Source organism: Pangasianodon hypophthalmus, chromosome 4, assembly GCF_027358585.1.
Source record: "Pangasianodon hypophthalmus isolate fPanHyp1 chromosome 4, fPanHyp1.pri, whole genome shotgun sequence".
In the NCBI taxonomy this organism is placed as follows: domain Eukaryota; kingdom Metazoa; phylum Chordata; class Actinopteri; order Siluriformes; family Pangasiidae; genus Pangasianodon; species Pangasianodon hypophthalmus.
In genome coordinates this window covers 22,760,511-22,778,877 of record NC_069713.1, presented here as the reverse complement: position 1 = coordinate 22,778,877, position 18,367 = coordinate 22,760,511, and the positions used below count along the sequence as shown (strand labels likewise).

General features: G+C 38.4%; 1 protein-coding gene across 2 annotated transcripts in view; it reads right to left on the bottom strand.

The window, feature by feature from the left end:
- The window catches only part of plxdc2b (plexin domain containing 2b), a 115,283-nt gene that overhangs the window by 27,198 nt on the left and 69,718 nt on the right, over positions 1-18,367 (bottom strand). For both annotated transcript variants that reach the window (XM_034303946.2, XM_026936701.3), the window contains exons 5-9: positions 18,113-18,235; positions 17,027-17,145; positions 15,229-15,328; positions 9,094-9,189; positions 7,556-7,637 (exon numbers count right to left, since the gene is read on the bottom strand). In XM_034303946.2, coding sequence (XP_034159837.2) covers positions 7,556-7,637; positions 9,094-9,189; positions 15,229-15,328; positions 17,027-17,145; positions 18,113-18,235 — 520 coding nt within the window. The remainder of the gene's footprint in view (positions 1-7,555; positions 7,638-9,093; positions 9,190-15,228; positions 15,329-17,026; positions 17,146-18,112; positions 18,236-18,367) is intronic.

The window sequence follows — 18,367 nt, the reverse complement described above, 5'->3', positions numbered from 1 at the left end:
TAATTACTGGGAAAATAAACTGTATAAGTGTATTTCTTTCACTCTCATGCTGAGATTGACACTCTGCTGGCCAGGATGCTTGGCATTCTTAAAGTCCCCTACTGACATAGTCATTACTTTTATGACCTCGTTGCTTCTGCCTCAGCCCATTCCTCAATCCTCACACACTCCCTATGTTCTTTTATCCTTTTCTCCCATTTTATCATGTGCTCTCTCTCTGTCTGATACATCAAGGCCAGACAGGCCTCGCACCCCTGTCTGAGAAGGTTAAAAAACAGCTGTGTGTGTAAGAGTGTGAGTGTGCGAAGGTGGATGTTTGTACGTGTGTGACTAGTCACTGAAGCTGGTTTTGCTATTATATGGTATGACTGTTATATTAGTGAGCAGTGTTCAATGACAGCCAGGCATCATATCAAATATTTGGCCATTGCTTCACTTAGATTCTTCCCCTGTGGTCATCTTTCGCTGTGCCTCATAAATCCTGTTTACTTAAAAGAATAAAGAACAGCCTGTAAACAACAAAAACAAATCCCCTATCAAGCCAGTGAGGTGAGACGGATTCTGTCTGTCGGCCTGGCTGTCTGTTTGGCGTCTACCAGAAGAGATAGCTGGCATACGAATCTGGCATCAGCTCGCCTGCTCCCATAGGAATTTTCCGCTTTCAAAGACTTCTGTCTCCATCCTGCACCGCTCTGTGGATAAATACCTAATTGCCATTCCACCACAATGTGTTGTTTGCATATTAATGCATGCAGATGCACACGGCTTGGCTGCTTTTTGTTGATATTCAGTATAACTTTGAGGGGAAAAAAGATGTACTGAAAAGCAGGAGACTGTTCTCAAGTGTACAAATCTGATTATATAGTGTCTGTTGGTCTGGAAATCACACCGAAGATACATATACCATGCTTGCAATAACTGCACCAAGCTGGTGACCCACTGATTAATCTCATCAATAAAGATTAGTGAGCCCATTCCAGAAGCAGCCATGCAAGCCCAAGCCATGACACTACCTCCACCGTGCTTGACTGATGAGCTCGTTTGTTTTGGATCATGAGCAGATCCTTTCTTTCTCCACACTTTGGCCTTTCCATCACTTTGGTGGAGGTTAATCTTGGTTCCAGAACTTTTGTGGCTCATCTCTGTATTTCTTTGCGAATTCCAATCTGGCCTTCTGATTCTTACTCCTGATGAGTGGTTTGCATCTTGTGGTATGGCCTCTATACAGTCAGGTCCATAAATATTGGGACAGTGACACAGTTTTGTACACCACCACAGTGGATTTGAAATGAAGCAGTCAAGATGTGACTGAAGCATAGACTTTCAGCTTTAATTCAAGGGCTTTAACAAAAATATTGCATTAACCGTTTAGGAATTACAGCCATTTTTTACAGAGTTCCTCCATTTTCACAGGCTCAAAAGTAATGGGACAATTGACTGATAAGCAGTTTCATGGCCAGCTGTGGCCTGTTTCCTCCTTATATCATGATAAATTAAGGAGATAAAAGGTGTGGAGCTGATTCCAAGTGTTGAATTTGCATTTGGTAGCTGTTCATGGGAACTCTCAATATGCCGTCCAAAGAAGTGTTGATGCAAGTGAAGGAGGCCTTCATTAGGCTGAAAAACCAAAACAGACCTATCAGAGAGATAGCAGAAACTTTAGGAGGGCCAAATCAACAATTTGGTACATTCTTAAAAAGAAGGAATGCACTGGTGAGCTCAGCAACACCAAAAGGCCTGGGAGACCACAGAAAACAACTAAAGTGGATGATTGCAGAATTCTTTTCTTATTGAAGAACAACCCCTTCACAACATCTAGCCAAGTCAGGAACACTCTGAGGAGGTAGGCCTATCATTGTCAAAGTCTACAATCAAGAGCCACCTTCATGAATGTAAATACAGACGGTTTACCTCAAGATGCAAACCGCTGGTAACACTCAAGAACACAAAGGCCAGATTAGACTTTGCTAAAAAACCTCTAAAAAAAGCCTGACCAGTTCTGATGCAAGATTAACTTGTACCAGAATGATGGGAAGAGAAAAGTATGGAGAAGGAAAGGAAGGGCTCATGATCCAAAGCATACCACATCATCCATCAAACATGTGGAGGCAGTGTTATGGCATGGGCATGTTTGGCTGCCAATGGAACTGGGTCACTGGGGTTTATTGATTATGTGACTGTTGATAGAAGCAGCAGGATGAATTCTGAAGTGTACAGAGCTATACTTTCTGCTCAGATTCAGTCAAATGCTGCAAAACTGATAGGACAGCGCTTCACAGTACAGATGGATAACAACCCAAAACATACTGTGAAAGCAGCCCAAGAGCTTGGAAATTAAATGTTCTTAAATGGCCGAGTCAGTCACCTGACCTCAACCCAACTGAGCTGCTTTTCACTTACTGAAGACAAATCTGAAGGCAGAATGACCCACAAACAAGCAGCAACTGAAGATGGCTGCAGTAAAGACCTGGCAAATCATCTCAAGGGAGGAAACTCAGCATTTGGTGATGTCCATGGGGTCCAGACTTCAGGCAGTCATTGACTGCAAAGGATTTACCTCCAAGTAATAAAAATAATCCTAATATTTATGATTATATTAGTTTGTCCCATTACTTTTGAGCCTGTGAAAATGGAGGAACTCTGTAAAAAATGGCTGTAATTCCTAAAAGTTTAATGCAATATTTTTGTTAAACCCCTTGAATTAAAGCTGAAAGTCTACGCTTCAGTCACATCTTGATTGCTTCATTTCAAATCCACTGTGGTGGTGTACAGAGGCAAAATTACCAAAACTGTGTCACTGTCCCAATATTTATGGACCTGACTGTATGTGATATGCTACAGCCTTCACACTCACCAGCTCTCAATCCTACTGAACACCTGTGAGAGATTTTGCAGTGATGTGTTCACCATATTCAAAATACCAGCCAAGGACTATATTTTGGAAGAACGCTGTTCACCCACCCAGTACAGCTCCAGAGACTTGTAGAAGCTGTGCCAAGGAGTATTCCACCAGGAGTGTTCTGGTGGCTTGTAGTGGTCCAAAACCTCACTAAGACACTGTTTGTTGGTTGGTACTTTAATTTGTCACTCCTCTGAATCTATATACACACACACTACAGTGTTTCCTACTTTTACAGTTCCACTGTTTTCAGGTGTGTCTTTTGCCAGTTTTTCAATATTGGTATGGACTTGCCAGCAATGACTAATCAGCCAATGTTTGCCGGTTATCTGATCCCTACTCAGGATTCCAACTAATATATCTGGAAACACCTTATTAAAGAGACGCATGCATCTTGCTAACTCTGTCACCCTGTTGTTAAACTCACAGTAATTTAGATTAATTTAATTTAGTAGATGTTGAGGTGGAATGTGCCACAATGACCATTGAAACTCATCTGCTGCATCTTATGTGGCTGGTGCTAGCACTTGTTCTGAGCTAAATGTCAACATATTCCACTCTGATTGCTGGTTAGACAGCCTTGCTCTCAAGTGTTATGTGCGTATGTGTGTGTTAAACAGACTGCTTCACACGGTCCCACAGAAACAAACTGGCGTAATGTGTGACGCAGAAAGGGAATGAGATTCTGTCATTTTAAACGTTATAGAATAGGCATAAATAATGTTACCTTTTGAGGACCCATCTGTGAGACTCACTTTTCTTGACTTCCTGAATAATTCACATTAGGTACTGAATTATATGCTTTAAAGTAGAGCAGCTAAATAAAAAGCTGGCACTTTAAGGGGTTTGCAGAAAATAGTGGCCCAGAAATTTGTTAACAGTACACACACACACACACACGTCCAGAAAAAAACAATTCTTTAATTAACAGCACTCCTTCATTTTATTCCTCCAGCTAAACAAATGCAGCCATTTATTTTGTCCCATACCTTTGTACATTATACAGCATTAAGCCATGCTGCATGATACAACATAAATTAAACCACTGTTTAAATAGATTGGATAAAGACTCTAATCTTTCCCAAATCTTACTTACTTTTTTTAAATATATATTAAGATCTTAAGCACGGATATAGATCTCTACCAACATGAAAAATTTCCTTTCCATTAAAGGTTTCCATTAATGAACTTCAGATTGTATTTCATTAGACTGCTAGCATGCTGTGAGAATAGCTGGCCTGCAGAACAGCAGCTGAATCTAAATGAGCGAAGCTGTGCTGTAATGCACGGTAGGAAACTAACACACACTGTGGTCTTCTGCAGTGTCGGTTAAGTGGCTACACTTTTAAGAAAGAATATACTTGATAGAGTAATAGACAGTTCTGCAAAGTTAAAAGTAATTACAAATAAACAACAAGGCAAGCATGTATTAAATTTTCCGAGGCTTGAATTATGAATTATCCAGTGCAAAATCAGTAGCACGTGTCCACTCATGCATCAATGCAGGCCATGCATGTTCTTTCTATGTCTGGGTATGCAGTGGTCAAATGATTGGGGATTCGAAGAAAAATGTAATAGTATTAAACGCACCAACATTTTACTGGTCATGAATTTAAAAAAAGTAAGTACGATTTGGGAAAGATTAGAGTCTTTTTGCAATCTATTTAAACAGTATGCACCATATTAGTTTAGGTTTAGTCTCATATGTGTGAAATCGGCATGAGATCATGTTTGCCTGAAGAGAAACTAGTACTAAGAACAATCAGGAGCAGTGATTGATTTGTAGTTGAATTTATGCACTAGTAAAAACTAAATATAACAGCTATCAGAAACTGCAAATGGAGATGGATGCAAGTGCAGTTCAAAGCAGAGCTATCCAAAATGTTAGGCAAAGGCAAAACACAGGCGATTATCATGCGATGAGCAAACAGGACAAACTGGGCAAATCAAACACGTGAATCTAAAAAACAGGCAAACAGTGAAAACCAGGACTACAAACACAGGCAAAAGGCTTGGTAAAGTCAGCAGTGAGAACACAAACTGAGCATTCACTTCACAGAGAAAGTAGTCAATGAGTTTCTCTTATATAGTGTGTGTGTGGGTGGGTGTGACTGAAAACAAGTGTGTGATCAAAAGTCTGGTGATTGGAAGCAAGTAAGCTGCCATGGTTTCTGAGAAGTGTAGTCTGAAGCGGCTATGTTTGTAAGCCGCGGTGTATTCTGGGAAGCGGAGTTCATGGTCCTGACAACAGCAGTTTTATATGAGTCACTCATTAATTTCTATTCCAGCTTCTTTGCCCTCATACCTGATACTACACTGATACTATACTTGAAAAATAACCTCCTCTAAATGAATCAAATAAAAAGATTCTTGAGAAATGAAACAGAAATAAAGTACAGTAAAAGGTGCTTTTTTCACACCGATTCACACCGGACGCATCATGTCAAAAGTCACATGTAGTGTCATGTCACACGTTATGTAAATTTTAAAAAAGCATTTCCGTCCACACCAGCTGCGTCAGATGTGCATTAGAGATGTGTCAAATTTGAGCTTGAGCAGCTCGCTGCCCTTGTTCTATGCCACACTAACGTGGGGAAACAAAATAAACACAAACACACCTGTTTCACTGTGTCATGTCACGCTTTTAACAGTTTTGTAATTCAAGAGCAAACAAGACTCAGCAATATGTGAGTTCTTCTTCCCTTCTTTTGGTTTGTGAGCACTTTATATGTAGTCCATTGCATTAGCGCCCCCTTCATGACGTTTAAGTAGCTGTGCATCTACTGTGGTGAAGTATGGAGCAGATTTCCTCATCTAGTTCTTATATCCTCTTATATCATCATCTGTAGAGCAATGTGAGTTACAAATGCTCGGATTGGCTGAGATGGGGGGTGTAGTTGCCCGTGGGGGATTCTGGTTGCTCTTGAAGTAGGCTTATTCCATTAATTATTTAACATTAAACAGTTAATATTTCCCCCAAAACCAAAAAAGGCAGAAATTTAAATTTGTCCACTCATAACTGATAATTTAATGCTTAAAATCAAAATGCTTTTTCTGATGACAGTAAATGTAAGGAAATGTAGATGAGATACATCCAGTGTGGATTAATGCAACTCTTAACATAATTCATCCGGTGTGAATTCAGGGCCCATATGGTCTTTAGAAACAGCTTCTCAGCACCAGTGAAGACACAGATACTGGCCAGTCAGTCCTGCCCAGTGGTTGTTCATTGTGGACCATTTTTTCTTTTCATTAAAATTGGTATAAATAATGGATGGTTTGGCCTGGTGCCTTGGATTTTGTGTAGAAATGGATTTTTTATCCAGTATATTTTGGTGAATTTTGAGTGACTATCTACACATTAATTAATAACTGATAATTAATTGAAAAAACCCAAGGAAAAAAAAAACAAAAACAAAAAAAAAACAAAAAAAAACCCAAACAAACTAACAATCTGTTTAAGTGCAATTCTGAGTGTGCTACACACAGGTGAGTGGGATATACAAACCACCTGTAGTAACACACTCTTTTCCCTGAATGTACACTGAACACTTTTTATAGACACTCTCTCACACAAAGACTCAGTCTGATAATATATGTTTACTTGTGCACTGCACTACAAATCATCTTGCACTGTGCGCTGCTTCCCCTAAAATATCTCTTTTGCACAATTTCATGTACAAAATACCTCTTCTGCACAATTCCATTTACAGTATCTATGTAAAGTTTTGTATAGTTTTTGTAAAGTTTTGTAAAGTAGGTATAGTCACCTAAATTGTTTCTTATACTTCTATGTTTATATTTATGTTTAACTTGTATGTAGCACCGTGGTCCTGCGAGACACGACATTTCGTTCAACTATATGTCCACACATGTAGCAGAATGACAAAGCTCAACTTGAACTTGAACTTGAATTTGAACTTAATTTAATGCTGGAGTTGCCTAAAAAGTTTAAAATCAAAATGCTTTTTCTCGTGACAGTAAACGTAAGGAAATGTAGATGAGATACATCCAGTGTGGATTAATGCAACTCTTAACAAGACTCATCCGGTGTGAATTCAGGGCAGTACAGAATACAGTGTGAGAATATTTCAATAATTCTGAAAAACCTCAGCAAACCCAGTCAGAAAAAAATGAACGCCAGGATTCCTGAGGAGCGATAAACAGTAGTAGTAATATGTGTGAGACAGACTGAGAGACAGAGAAACAGCAGGAAAAAAGGAAGAGGAAGAGAGAGGAAAACACATACGAGGAGATGAGAAGAAAGTAAGAGAGAAGGGAGTACACACACAAACACACATACGCACACAGGATAAAAGCACAAGAGCCTCTCAGTCAGTCTGTTTGATACTGAGTGGTTTTATTCTCTCAGTGTTGCCCTGCTCTCATGTCAGGCCTGTGATGGAGTGAGTGGGAAAAGGTCTGGGGTGGAAAGGTGAAAGAGCACACATGAGTCAACAGGAAAGGAGACTCACACTGTCTCTCCCCCAACAGAGCCAAGGGCAAAGAATCAGCTGAGATGAAGTACGATACTCCAACCCACACTTCACACCCAGCGTGAGGGGAAAAAGGCTGGAACACTGAGGTCAAACTGAATAGAAACAAACTCCACTGCCCCTCAGTACTGTACCTTATGTCTTTTCTGGCTATTCTCACCTGTTAAGTCGGTGACACCAGCTGCAGTTGAAGTTGATCTCGGCAGCGATGCAGGCAGAACAGCTTCTAAACTGCAGACAGGCTGTGGAGTCAGATAATAACCACACACAGGTCAGAAAGATCAAACCTCAGAACTTATCGTCTGATTGCTAGTGCTCATTAATCATATGACGGCTACCAACGTAGAAGACTGAAGGATAATTCATGCTTTCTCCATGACATGTAAAGCTACTGCATCTTCTTAAACTGATGCTCATATACAATAATGGCATAAAGCTAAACACACTAAGAGGAGAGCCTTTTTTACTACATATACATAAGCTAACAAATGCCTGAGATTGGCAAGGACGGTTTTGATTAACAGGCAAGAGAGAAAGGCCATAAAAAATGGCAATCTGGGAAAATATGCCATTGGCCTCAGACTGAACCCACATTTTATGAACCTTACCAGAATGGCTGCCCATATGGTCTTTAGAAACAGCTTCTCAGATGCAGTTTGCACCAGTGAAACTACAGATACTGGCCAGTCAATCCTGCCCAGTGTTTGTTCATTGTGGACCATTTCCTTTTTTTCATTAAAATTGGTATAAATAATGGATGGTTTGGCCTGGTGCCTTGGATTTTGTGTAGAAATGGAGTGACTATCTACACATTAATTAATTAACTTATATATATATATATATATATATATATATGTATATTAACTTATGTTATATGTATATTAGTTAATTAACTTAACTAATATATATATATATTGGCTTTGGTAGGTTGCAGTTAATTGATGTGTCTTATTCAGAAGTTTTGAAAAGGTAGGAATATTTTCATCAGTAAATGACCAACTATTTTCACAGAAAGAGGCAATTCTACTGAGAAGGAAAGTAACTTTATTAACTTTCCAACTTTCCATTACCTTTTTTAGAGAAAAAATCCACTGTGCATATCTAGCTATAAAAAGCTCATTGTGTTCACAGTGATTCTGAAGCTTGTGGCCAGAAAAGAGTACAAAAGCATCTGACGCTTGTAGCCCAGGAGTCACTGAAGCCTGTTTAGAAGAAAAGATGAATCATGCTAAACTTAGCCTTCTGCAACTATATCGCAGCCTGCAGCTTACAAATGGAAAGGCCTTAATGCAGGTCTGAAATGGTTGAAGGCACATCATAATTCATTTAAATTTCACAGCAGTAAGTGTAAGTAACTAGACTTGTTTTATAAACTTGAGTGTTTTAAATTTTATCACTCATCCAAGTAGATTCATTCGTTCAGGAAGTGTATATAAAACCCATGTTTTAACTAAAGTGAAATAGAGAATGTTGAAAGAAGCAACTATTTAGCTCTGAATCTCTCATCTCCCAGGAAAAAAGCTGCATCACTCACTTAGAAATGATGCTCCAAAGACAAAGTGGGATTTTATGCTGCTAGAGGAGTAGCTAGTGTGATAACTCTAACTATTATACTGACAAAATATGCATCCAGCTGCATCCAGCTGTCCTTTGCTAAAGTGTGCTGTTCTGTGTGTTACTGTGTGAGTGTTTTCTTACTAGGGAGTGGCATCATTTCCACAGCTGTGCTGTTTGTGATTTTGGTCTTGAGTAACTCCACACGGTGATACTCATAGATGGTCTTCCTCCGAACATCTACACACACACACACACACACACACACACACACACACACACACACACACACACACAAACACACACACACACCGTAAGTACCATAAGACTAAACACAACAGCAGTACTAGAAGAGAGATTAATGCTTTTCAGATTTCATGTCACTGTCTCCATTCGCTGTTTATTCTCCTCTTAAAATGCATCATATTTTATTATTCTCCATCCACGAGGGGAAGAGAAATGAGATGAATATGCTTTATATTGCATGTAAAAGTCTTGTTTTTAAGGATTCTTCTTAAATCATAAACAGCAGCTAAAACAATGAGTGCACTGTTTTTAGAGGATGTGAATTAAATCACTTTAAAGTTTTATACTGTGAATTTCACTGAAATGTAATTTGATGTCTCTCTCAAACACACACACACACACACACACACACAAAACCACACACACAAGTGTGTGTGATTCGTTGTTGAATTAGCTGAAGCACTGATCAGGCAAATTGAATTATAATGTACAATGAAACAAACAGGAAGGAAATCATAAACAGATTTTGCGTGTGCCTGACAGCTAGAAACTTTTATTTGTCAAACCGTGCTATATTTAAATCAATTAACTACACTAGAACTAAAAACCTTCCAGAAAAGTGTGTGTGGGCGTAATGGCTTCCATCTGTCAGATTGTGCGTGGAATTGCGGCATATTGGAGTGGCATATTTAATTTTCCCTTAAGTCCCAATAAGCAAATTCAACCAAACCAAAGAAACCTGAAAAAAACACCACACGATGAGTTCTCTATATAAAAAACCTACATGTAAAAAATAGGGAGCATAATGTTAACTTTTCATGGATCACTGTTTCCTTTCCTGCCTGTAGAGAAAAACTCTCAAGACACAGCATGGATCCAGAACAAAGCACAAAACACAGGAAGAGATCAGCACTTCACTGCAGTGATCCTGAATAACTGTTAATTGCTTTGATTTTTTTTTTTTTTTTTTTGCATTAGTAAGAGCTTGGAATGTTTTTTTTTTAAACCATGAACATATCTGTTATTGAACATAAAAGCCATATCATGTAGTATGTGTTACTAAAACAACATGGACAGTAGTTATATTAACACATATTTTAAAGGCTGGATTTTTGTCCTTTATAATCATAAACTCCCAGCCTAGCATTTGTTTTAATTAAATTCAGGACTTAAATCCCATTACGTTTGAAACAAATGCACAAAGAACCTGCTCATATATACCATTTTACTGGAACCACATGATTCGAGTAATAGCAATGATTTATTTCTAGGTTCTTCATGTATCCTAGCTGTTCAGATCTATTGACATTCAAGTGACATGTTTTGTTCAGATGGTATGTGTATCAGCCCAATCTCATGAAAAATGACCACAACTTTAAACAAATGAAGTGAATAACATACACAAATTTGTGTAATGAAGTGGTGAAGGTATAAATGCTAAGCCTTTCTCTAAAGCTAACCCTAACTACTCATATTTCTTATACTTGAGCTTAGAAATTGTTATGAAATTTTTATGGAGTGTGAAACCATGTTACATTTATAGCTCTGACTATAGACAAGCTGTCAAAGAGATGTTGGAAAGTTGCATTTTCCCCCTCATACCTTCACAATGTCTCACTATATTTTATTATCCTAGTATCCACAAAACAGCTGAACATATGTGTAATACTGTATATACAGTATTTACTGCTTAGTGACTCTTTCGACTATGTGAATATGAGTTGTGAACAGATCACTCACGTATGCTCTTTTACACAATTACACACATGCCGTGAGCAGAAAGTCAAATGAATAGATGAGAAAAAAGAAACCCCGAATGATGTGCTATTCAGCCGGCGTTCATTGTGAAGGCAGGTATGCAAGTGTGTGTGTATACACGTGTCTCCCGCTGATAATTTTAGTGCAGGAAATTGAGGCTTGTACAGTGGAGGATGTTCTGTAGGTTAAAAGCCTTTTCCGGGAGGTAATTACCTGGCCAGTCTGTGTGGCGTCACAAGCCTCCTGTGTACCATGCTGACATTTTGCCTGCAGATATGTGTGTGCGCCCCTGTGTGTGTGTGTGTGTGTGTGTGTGTGTTTACTCCTGTCAGTGGTTTACAGTTTAATGAGTTTTCATTTCCTAATTAGTAATAGCAGGTAAAACCAAAACATCTATTTGACCCTCAATCTTTCCATTCTATTCCAACACCTCTGCGCTGTCACTGTATCACCGCCTTACATGCTTCATCAATCTCTTTCTCTCGCACACTCTCACTTGACTGGGCAATTGTGACAAGCCAGAAGACAGACAGGGTGAGGCCGGAAGATGCAAATGCTGCCCTTTCACAGCTGGTAAAACACACACACACACACACACAGACACACACACACACACTGGGGTAAATATGAAACTGTGATTCATACTATTCTGACAGCAAATACAGTAACATGTCCTCTCTTGTCATCCCTCCCCAGAAGGCTTTATTGTCAGCTGCTCTCTAGTGCAGCTCAGTTCCGGGTCCCTGCTGAGCTGAACTGCATCATCAAAGGATTTTTCTCCTTAAGCAGACAGACAGCTTAGGGGCTAGAGGGACTTTAACATCCCCCCAGTCCTTTCTTCAGAAAATCCTATTTGGAGGAAGGGTATGATAAAACCATAATGCATCATCTATAATCTCTACTTCTAGCGGCCAATCATGTGGCAGCAGCACAATTCATAAAATCATGCAGATACAGGTCAAGAGCTTCAGTTAATGTTCACATTAAACATCAGAATGGGGAAAAATGTGATCTCAGTGACTCAGGTCTATAGAGTTTACACAGAATAGTGTGAAAAACAAAACTCAAATAACTCAAATATCCAGTTTTTACAAACGTGCCTTGAGGCAGATTGACTACAACAGCAGAAGACCACATTGGGTTCCACTCCTGTCAAGCAAAAGGAAATCTGAGGCTACAGTGGGGACAGGCTCACCAAAACTCTCCATACTTCTTGTGTAAAAGCTCCTACCAACAATTTACAAATTTATTTGTTAGTATCCAGCATGAGAAATGAGGACAATTGTCGTTATTTTACTTGTTATTATTTACCCCCTATTTTCTACTGCTGCATCCGTGAGAATGCGAAACTAAGAATTTCATTGTACAAGGAAGTCTCGTGCATATAACAATAAAGTTATTGAATGTTAAAGACTGTCCTTTGCTCATCCCAGGACTCCTATTCACAATACACTCATCCTGAACATCCTTTCAATGCACTGAACTGTTGTACTGTTGTAGAAGAGTAATTATTTATAATCCCACTATCTCTTGTCACCCAGAAGAGGAAGGGTTTCCTTTGGAGTTCCTTCAAGGTTTCTTCCTCATGTCGTTCATCTCAGAGAGTTTTTCCTTGCTACTGTTGCCTCTGGCTTGCTCATTAAGAATCTAAATATAAATCAACATCCGGATTTGTGTAAAGCTGCATTGTCTGACAACCTATTATTAAAAGCTCTATACAAATAATTGAACTGATGCTTAATCTCTTTAGACTTCATTATTTCAGGCACAAAATGGCTGACGTGTGTTATGCCGTGAATACTTTTGATGACTGACACGACACAGATCCAACACATAAACACATGACAGAACTTATCTTAAAGCATGCGTCTGTCTCAGAGAATTCTGTCACAATATTGGAACTGCATTGTGCTTTCCATCCTAACACTGCCTCCCTCTCTTACAGTTCTCAGCTACATTGTTATGGCAGGCCATTAAAACTGCCAGATGAGATTTTAATGAGAAACAATGAAGTGCTAATGGCTGGCTATGCTACATCGTCCTGTTTCCAACATCGCTGCTGCACCTCTGCCAAACAAAACATTATGCCACCACATTCTGCTGATCTACGCTGTTGATGAAGCGCAAGCAAGAGGTTTAAGTAAACATGCGCAATTATCTCCATAGACTTTCATAAACTGTTTACAACAGCGTGAAATGATCTGCACTCTGTACACGCTTCTTGTTGCGTAACAAATGGACGTACTGTATGTTTCGCAGACAGAAGCCTATGTCAGCACTATTACAGTTTGCTATTTTGCTGAGCAGTTCCCCTGAGACAGCATATGGTACTGCCTGACTGCACATTTTCACAGCATATTTTCTTATTCCTTTTAATAGTACTGCATTCTTTCCAATATCGCTTTGTAGTTTAACATGCAAATCGGCCAAGCATGCAACATTTTGGATTGGTTAGGCCAAAAAAAATTGGGTGACAAGTACCAAAATTGTAGCTTCAGAGCTGAGCCAGCATACTTTTGTCTGGGCACTTCATTAGTTTAAGACCTAAGAATTACTATATAAACATGGTTTAAGGATCTATTTTACATGCCAACCTAAATAAATTCTAATAACAGTAATAGAACAGCAGGGTGGAGTGTCTCGACTTCTTAAAGTCATGTCTGAGTGCATAATCCACATGTTTATTTACGAAACTATGACAAATGAAAGGTTTGTGGGAATGTCTACAGACTACAGACAGAGCTGCTGAGGAGTTGTGGGGAGGTGGAGCTTTGCCTTTTCTCCTCCATAATGGAGGACATGTATACATACATATCTATATATATGTAACACATTTTCATAATCTGTAATGCCAGTTCCAGTTGGAAAAAATAATGCTGTCCATCATGTTCAGCCAATATTCTCATGTGTTCTCATATACACCACAAATATTTATTACTTTTTTCATACACCATTAAACAACCCATTAAACAACATTTATCTTTGTGTAATGTAATCAGACATCATCGCATATAATCACAAACATTGCAGTTTGATAAAAACACAAAATTAAAGATGGGTATTTATTAGGTTTTTGAAAAAAACTGTCAAATATATGTCATTTATTGTCATAATTCCAGGTCTAGACTGCACAATTTAACATTGACCTGCTGCATAATGATATATGATTATATTTAACCCACTGTATATTTCTTCATTATTGTGAATTTTGGATGGTTGGCATTCAACATAATGCGTGCATTTGTATTCACATCTCTTCATTCATGTCACTACTGCTAAAATATCGACATACAATATAGTGACAGAGAAAACAGAAAATATACAACATATGTTGTAATTTCAGCCAGCTGGTTATTCCACCACTGAATTCAAGGAATCTATAAATCTCTAAGTGAACCTTTATGGGATGTCATAAAAAAAAAAAAAAAAAAAAAAAACATCACTGCACTCACTTTGTTCTTATGTATAATCATATCTATAATATTTGTTTTTTGAACTTTGAACAAATTGCGATTTTTAACTGTTTTTTTTTGTATCACAAGAAGATACTGAAACCACTTACAGTCTCAGCTACCTATCTGCTTATTAATCCGAAAGCATATTATTCAGTAAATACTCTCATTTATTCATTAACTACAATGAAACTAAAAGGAAAGTCATGTAGTTGATAAAGTAAGAAGTATAACTCTGGATTCACTGAGCGCTGACATTTTTTAGGGGTTAAGATTTCTTTCTTTACTTATAAGTTATAACACCCTTTAGTTTCTCATACCTATAATCAGACCAGAGCCAAAAGCCTATAATTCCAGTAACTACTCTGAATTAGATGTAAACTAATTAAACTAATATTACTCTATAAGAGTGAGGAGTGGAATTTTAGGCTCATCCACTGTTTCTTGGAGATGAGGAGGTTAATTATATTCTTGCAGTGTATGTTTTACTAAAGAAACCTGCAGACATGAAAGTTTAATTACCTGTATACTTTTAAATATGTAGTCTCAGTTTCTATTTGCATTTATGCCAAAATATGCAAGTAAAAAAATAGCACTAGTATTATTCATTGCTCAGCTTACAAATCTCACTGAACTATGATGTCTGACACATAGAAAGGTATAACAGAGCTAGAGGAATTACATCTCACCCCAAACATTTCACCATTGCTTGGACTAATGTGGTTTCTGTCGTCCTTGAAGAAGCTCTGAAAGAGTACACTGCTTTAAAGAGGCTGAGAGTGATGGGTGCTAAATGTGCTGCTATAACTGTTGTATGACTTACTAGGAATTTGTTGAATCCTGTGAACCACCACGAAGGCGTCAGAGAGGCCCACCTTCACTGGATGGTTAACAGAGCTGATCTGTCCGATCTGAATAGGAACCTGAGACCAGAACAAAAAAAAACATCTATAAAAAGGCATACATGTAAATCCATATAACTGAAACCTGCAATCTGATTCAGTACTCAATAAAACAGGTTTGATTTTTGTAGTTGAAAGCTGACAGTGTTCCTTCTGTGCACAAGACAGAGAAACAAGCAGACTTAGACATAGACTCTTCACAACAAGTAAATTTCCTGTCTGCATTAGTTCTTTATTCATAGCTGTCTAGCAGACATGTACGTTCAACCACCAGAGAAAGAAAAAAAACCTTGTGCTTTACTGAAAAGTTTTCATCTGGTATATAACTATGTTTAAATGTAATACTCTTCCTGGTGGGTGAAGGTCTAGAGCAAAGCTGTTATATAACTCTCCTGCTAACACCACATCAAACTGCAATCAATTTGTGGTTAAACATATTGAGAGAAAATAAAAAGCCAGACTTTTACGTGATCTTTTACATGCAATATAAGAACACCACATATCAAATAGGTAAAACTTTGGCCCATGGTCATGTATTAGTTTATTTCCTTAGTCAGTATTAATGCACTTAACTAGCTAACTAGCTTGCTATACATTATTACGTTACATTAGCTGCCACTGTTTTGCCTAGTCAATCAGCTATCTTCGCAAGCAAAACATGGGACCAGGCAGCACATTTGAGCTTCCATGATTAGGTATGTAATAAATTTATGATCTGTTCACCCCGACATGTATCATTTGTTTCATTGTCAATTTCATTTTTGACCTTCATTAAGTCCTATAGAGCGATGGGTGCTGAGACCAGGGGGGCCAAAACTAATAAAGTATGGAAAATAAAGGAAATAAAATGCCCAGAGATTAGACAAGAGAGTGAATCCTCCAATTATTACATGAATTCATGTATTAGAAATAATGTGCTTAATTTATCCAAGAATTAGTATATTTTAAAGAACATCCTAACACACATTTCTCAAATATTCAATTGCTCTCAAAGCCCTTAAGAAAATGCGTGAGAGAAAATTTGAAACTGCACATGAGACCCTCTCCAAAATTAAATAAAAACTGTCATGATACATAGCATGGCACAAGTAATTCATATTTAATGTGTTCCAGATAAATCTGTCATTCTTAGTTCTATTAAATTCTAATTTAATAGGCCACCAGCTGCTCTGCCAAAACAGCTGAAACTCATTCTTATATATTTTTCTCTCCTTTAGCTGAAAAATGATTCAGTCAGTGCTTTCACATCTAATAAAGGTATGGTGTCTGCGCTGGAGAGAGATCCTACAGGCACACGGGAAACTGATGGGAAGAATGAGCAGATGGGGTGATGCTGCCATATTTACAGAAACCCTGTTAATCAAGGGAGAAATTGAATTTTCAGTCATGCTGCATGTCATGTAATAACAGGAGCAAGACCAGTGGCTATATTGCTTTACCAGCTATTGCTGAGAGGAATTTGTAATTACACAGCCAGAACGAGAGAATAGAGGGAAGCAAAGCACACAGAGAGAGGAAGAGCAAGATAGCATGTGTGAAAGAGACAGAAAGAGAGAGAGAGAGAGCTTCAGAGATGATTACCCAAAAGGGTGAAAAAAAAAAACAGAAAATATACTGTAAATGAGAGAGGATAAGAGGCATTATAGGTATTATAGAGAACAAAGACACAAAACAAACAAACAAAAAAAACGAGAGTGTAAATGGAGAAAACTATCTGACCTCCTTGTAGGCGAAGATAATTCTGCCATCACTGTGTAGTGTGGCCTGAAATGTGAAGCTGCCCAGATTAAACGAGTCCTGGAGGTGAACGTGATCCCACTGAACCACCAGTGCAGTGCCTGCAACCACACACACACACACACACACACACACACACACACACACACACACACACACACACAAGTGCAGCAATAAATGCAGTCAATCTGCCTGAAAGTGTATAAATCTTAGCTCAGTATGATTTCTTCTTACACAGTGAATGTCAGACTTTGATCAAGTTGTTAGCTTTGTGCCGTAAACACAAGTCTAATCAATGAGAGAAGACAATTATCATGAATTGTGCATGGAAAAAGATGCACTATAATGTCGACTGTAAACCTACAGGATGCACCCTAATGGTTGATGTGTGCACAAATTTCACCTATGTGTAGCTGTAGCTGATAAAGAGGTACATATTCCTCTAGTAACTGTGTATATATATCAGCAGTGACAAGTCCAGGGCTCCGAGCAATGCAAACAGCTCAGAATATAGCGATAATGATTGTCTGTGTGCATGACATGTACCTACTATACAGTGAAACAGTCACTAAGAAACTTTCCTGTGCTGCCTGAAGTGTATGTGTGAGGTGGTACACATATTGATATTGACATATTTTGTGTTTTTTTTTTTAATTTAAAAAAATGGATAATCCACAGACTTTAAGGTTGCATGTTGTTCTGCTGTTCACGTCACTCCACTTGACTCTAAGTGGCAGAATGCTCCAGCATGGCCTTCCCATCGCCACTCTACGCCAATTATTGTACTAACAAATAGCCTCTTTCAACTACAGCTCACTGATTGGTGTATTATGTCCTGATGTTACGTCGAACACATTTAATTACATCCTGCAATTAAATCGATCTGTTTCGATTAAGCCCGGAAATTACTGGCATAACGTAATCCTTTGCCTGATTTATTTCTTTTGGAGCAGTGTGAGAGATGATTTATTGATTTTCTGTCTGCTAGTGCTTGTGTGTGTGTTTGTAAGTGAGTAGTGTCTCCCTTTGTGCAGGGACACTACAAAATCAACAGGCCATGAGTCTTACCATTGTCAAAATAAATGACAGTCGAGTTTCGGGACAGACTGGGGTCGAAGTTCGCCATGAGGGGGGCGATGTACTGTGTGGCTGTCAGCATTCTGTGTACCACATCTCCTGTGTAAATGAACCCTGCAACATAAAAGGACAAATGGTCAAATCTTACTTAAGCATTATAAATTATCCTGCATTCAGGCAGCATAATGTATGCACTGCAGTTACGAGGTTAAACATTGTTCCATTTCCCATGTGGCAGCTCTGAAT